This window comes from Oncorhynchus nerka, linkage group LG6 (assembly GCF_034236695.1).
Source record: "Oncorhynchus nerka isolate Pitt River linkage group LG6, Oner_Uvic_2.0, whole genome shotgun sequence".
Taxonomy (NCBI): Eukaryota; Metazoa; Chordata; class Actinopteri; order Salmoniformes; family Salmonidae; genus Oncorhynchus; species Oncorhynchus nerka.
Window position 1 is genome coordinate 17,380,620 of NC_088401.1, and position 4,512 is coordinate 17,385,131.

At 47.6% G+C, this 4,512-nt stretch overlaps 1 protein-coding gene across 1 annotated transcript; it reads right to left on the bottom strand.

Annotated features, from left to right (window-relative positions):
- On the bottom strand, positions 1–3,515 carry zgc:194621 (uncharacterized protein LOC795037 homolog). Its single transcript, XM_029650603.2, has 3 exons — positions 2,775–3,515; positions 1,542–1,600; positions 1–1,307 (listed from the first exon to the last, which is right to left on the bottom strand). Exons 1-3 carry the CDS (start codon positions 3,191–3,193, stop codon positions 1,180–1,182), a joined length of 606 nt encoding a protein of 201 aa, XP_029506463.1. The 5' UTR covers positions 3,194–3,515; the 3' UTR covers positions 1–1,179.
- Between the last annotated feature and the right edge of the window lie 997 nt (positions 3,516–4,512).

The window sequence follows — 4,512 nt, forward strand, 5'->3', positions numbered from 1 at the left end:
GCTCCACAAGGGAGAGTATGCTGGTGTTCTCCAGACAGTGCTCCACAAGGGAGAGTATGCTGGTGTTCTCCAGACAGTGCTCCACAAGGGAGAGTATGCTGGTGTTCTCCAGACAGTGCTCCACAAAGGAGAGTATGCTGGTGTTCTCCAGACAGTGCTCCACAAGGGAGAGTATGCTGGTGTTCTCCAGACAGTGCTCCACAAGGGAGAGTATGCTGGTGTTCTCCAGACAGTGCTCCACAAGGGAGAGTATGCTGGTTGCTGTGAAACATGTTAGAGCATGTCATTCTAATCCCATTAGACTCATTATTAACATTTAACTCTTCAAGGACTCACCTTGTTTATCACTGCATCTACAGTATGTGCTTGGAGATGTGTGTGTGTGTGTGTGTGTGTGTGTGTGTGTGTGTGTGTGTGTGTGTGTGTGTGTGTGTGTGTCACCTAGCTACAGATTGTAACTCCCCAAAACTGAACCATTATATTAGTAGTTACAGGTGTGGCTATACAAAACGTAGGCAGAGATTTTTCAACAAACCTGGTTCTGGCGATAATATCTTCAACCTCAAGTTGTGGAAACAGGAGTCTCATAAAATGTCCGTGTCCGTTTGAATTTAGAAAATGCTCAGTTATTCAAATAAATAAAGGTTTTGCTCCATGAAGCAATCCAACAATGTGTACCCCGACATCTTGTCTATTTCAAGTCTTCTCACATTGATGGAGACAGGTGTCTGTCATCGTGGACCCATCTGTCTCAATCAAAGATTTGAAAATATATATTTACATGTCAGTCATTTAGCAGATGCTGTTGTCCAGATTGATTTACAGGAGCAATTAGGGTTAAGCGTCTTGCTCGAGGGCACGTGGACAGATTTTCAAAACAGCAACCTTTGTGTTACTGTCTCAACACGCTTTACCGCCAGGCTACCTGCTGCCCCACTGGTGCCACACACATTGTTCAATTACTTCAAGGTGCAAAACATTTACATTTATTTTTTTAACAGAGCATTTTCTAAATTCAAACAAACCCCCTGCAACTAGACACAGATATTTTACGAGACTCCTGTTTCCACGAATCGAGCATGAAGATAGTATCGCCTATACCAGGTTAGTTGAAAAATATCTGGCGACGTTTTGTATAGCCACAACTGTAACTACCAGTATAAATGTGAAATTGTGGGGTTAAATCACATTATCTGGTGTTACAATCTGTAGCCATGTCTCACCAACACTGCTGGGGTCAATGGAGACATAGGGTGTGGCTTTGCTCAGCCTCAGATCCTCCAAAGCTGCCAGCTCTGCCTCTGCCTCTGCACACCAATCAGAGACACACACTCCCTTAATCAACCAATTAAAACACACACCCCCCTCCCTCCCCCAATCAACAAATTAACACGGCAATTAATTTTAGGGCTTCCCCCTCTAGGCTGATCCTAGATGAGGATGATGATGGTGTGGAGGAATAGGAGGAAGAGGATGATAATGATGATGACAAGCACATTCCTCCCAGTGTCACAAAACACAGTCAAAGACAAAGGACTCACTTTGCTGGATCTCTATTCTTTTCTTGGGGTTAGGAGGGATGACCGTGAAAGCTTTGTGACTGAAACCGAGAAACAGAAATTCATTCAATAAAATGTCATGCCAATGTGACAAGCCAGTCTGGCAGTTCACATCAAATTGGACAGGCTTTCAGCTAAGCTACTCTGAAATTCAAATGCCAAACGTCTAAGTGACAGTTTGTAACATGTAATAAAGGGCCAACAGGATCTGGTGAGGGAACAGAGCTTGACACAACACCTGCGTGCCAGCTGGTGGTAGGTAGGATTATACAACCAGCAGCAGGTGGCTTGGTGCTGAAGACTGAGCTATTTCCAGCTACCAGCTAGCTGTATACAACACACCACACACCTGCAAATAACCATACAGATAGGGCTAGAGTATACTGAGGTCGGTTATAGGAGTCCTCTAATAGGGCACGAGTGACCAAGCCTTCTGGAGAGCGACTGGGTGTGCAGGCTTTCATTCCAACCTTGCTATAGAGTAACACAACTGTTTCAGCTAATCAAAGGTCCCAGCTGAGAATCCAGTGTGTCGGACCAGGGCTGGAACCTGGAGTAGCCTATAAGTATTCAAACCCAGCAACTCTCCAGGACCAGGGCTGGAACCTGGAGTAGCCTATAAGTATTCAAACCCAGCAACTCTCCAGGACCAGGGCTGGAACCTGGAGTAGCCTATAAGTATTCAAACCCAGCAACTCTCCAGGACCAGGGCTGGAACCTGGAGTAGCCTATAAATATTCAAACCCAGCAACTCTCCAGGACCAGGGCTGGAACCTGGAGTAGCCTATAAGTATTCAAACCCAGCAACTCTCCAGGACCAGGGCTGGAACCTGGAGTAGCCTATAAGTATTCAAACCCAGCAACTCTCCAGGACCAGGGCTGGAACCTGGAGTAGCCTATAAGTATTCAAACCCAGCAACTCTCCAGGACCAGGGCTGGAACCTGGAGTAGCCTATAAGTATTCAAACCCAGCAACTCTCCAGGACCAGGGCTGGAACCTGGAGTAGCCTATAAGTATTCAAACCCAGCAACTCTCCAGGACCAGGGCTGGAACCTGGAGTAGCCTATAAGTATTCAAACCCAGCAACTCTCCAGGACCAGGGCTGGAACCTGGAGTAGCCTATTAGTATTCAAACCCAGCAACTCTCCAGGACCAGGGTTGACTACCCATAGGGCCTTCTTGAAGAGGACAAGTACTTCAGCTGTCCCTCTCACCTCTGAATTGCATAGTACGCCCTGGGTCTCGAAGTCCGTTCCTCTTCCTGCCTCGCCTGAGATGCTTCTTTAGACTTTGAAGAAGTTACAGTTGATTTTGGAGACGTGGCTGTTGGTTTTTGACAGAGCACAGCTGATTTCGAAGAGGAGAGTGTTGATTTGGGAGCGGTGGAGGTTGATCTCGCTCTCCTATCGCACCTGGGAGCGCACAGCTTGACCTGCTGCTGGGTCTTCGTGGTCTCGCATCGGTCGCTATGGATACATCTGGGACAGCTCGACGCCCGCGGTTTGCGAGGAGCTGTGACTTTGTGTTGAGTTGTCGATGCTGGTTTCGTTTCAACCGGTTTTGTTTTCACTTCGACGACTCTTGTTTTCGTTTCAATAACAGGCTTTTGCTTGATAACCCTTGTGGTCGGCATTTTATCAATAACAAATATATAGGCTAGGTCAAGGCTCCAAATAAATTCCTTATCATCTCACCTTGTCAATAATAGTTGATTCGGTTCTACAATGGTTTTATCAAATCTCTGAATTAGTAGGCTATTAGCCTGTGAGGTGCTGGATGCTGTGGAACTGTCTGGCTTGTCTGCCTTCACCTGGCAACCGCTTGTTGACGTGGAATCCCGTGCCACGCGCAGGCTGCCGGGGCAAATTAAATTCAAAAGGTTTTAACTGTAATCCGATTACTGACTGGGCAGAATCACCAAAGGATGCTTGACCTTGTAATGAGCATAGCAGCAGGAAGTGGGGTTGCGGAGGGCACTCCCTGAAAAATCATAATAAAAAATAGATAATAGTTTTTTCAACAAAATCTAAATCCTTCTTGGAAAAAATAGCCTTTTTTTCAACAACAAAAAACTAATATTTTTGACGAAAAAATAATTTCACACTAGTATTAGATATACAGTAGACATCTGTAGTAGAGGTAAAATCTCTGCAAAAAAGGTAGAGCCTACACATTTGTTCACTCCAGATACAAACATATACTTAAGAACAACAACTTACAGAAGCACACAAACAATGACTACATCTCATCTGCCCAGACCCACATGCTCACACCTCCATCCCTAGTGCCTGGTCACCTCCATCCCTAGTGCCTGGTCACACCTCCATCCCTAGTGCCTGGTCACACCTCCATCCCTAGTGCCTGGTCACACCTCCATCCCTAGTGCCTGGTCACACCTCCATCCCTAGTGCCTGGTCACACCTCCATCCCTAGTGCCTGGTCACACCTCCATCCCTAGTGCCTGGTCACACCTCCATCCCTAGTGCCTGGTCACACCTCCATCCCTAGTGACTGGTCACACCTCCATCCCTAGTGCCTGGTCACACCTCCATCCCTAGTGCCTGGTCACACCTCCATCCCTAGTGCCTGGTCACACCTCCATCCCTAGTGCCTGGTCACACCTCCATCCCTAGTGTCTGGTCACACCTCCATCCCTAATGCCTGGTCACACCTCCATCCCTAGTGCCTGGTCACACCTCCATCCCTAGTGTCTGGTCACACCTCCATCCCTAGTGCCTGGTCACACCTCCATCCCTAGTGCCTGGTCACACCTCCATCCCTAGTGCCTGGTCACACCTCCATCCCTAGTGTCTGGTCACCTAGTGCCCATCCCTCTGGTCACACCTCCATCCCTAGTGTCTGGTCACACCTCCATCCCTAGTGCCTGGTCACACCTCCATCCCTAATGCCTGGTCACACCTCCATCCCTAGTGCCTGGTCACACCTCCATCC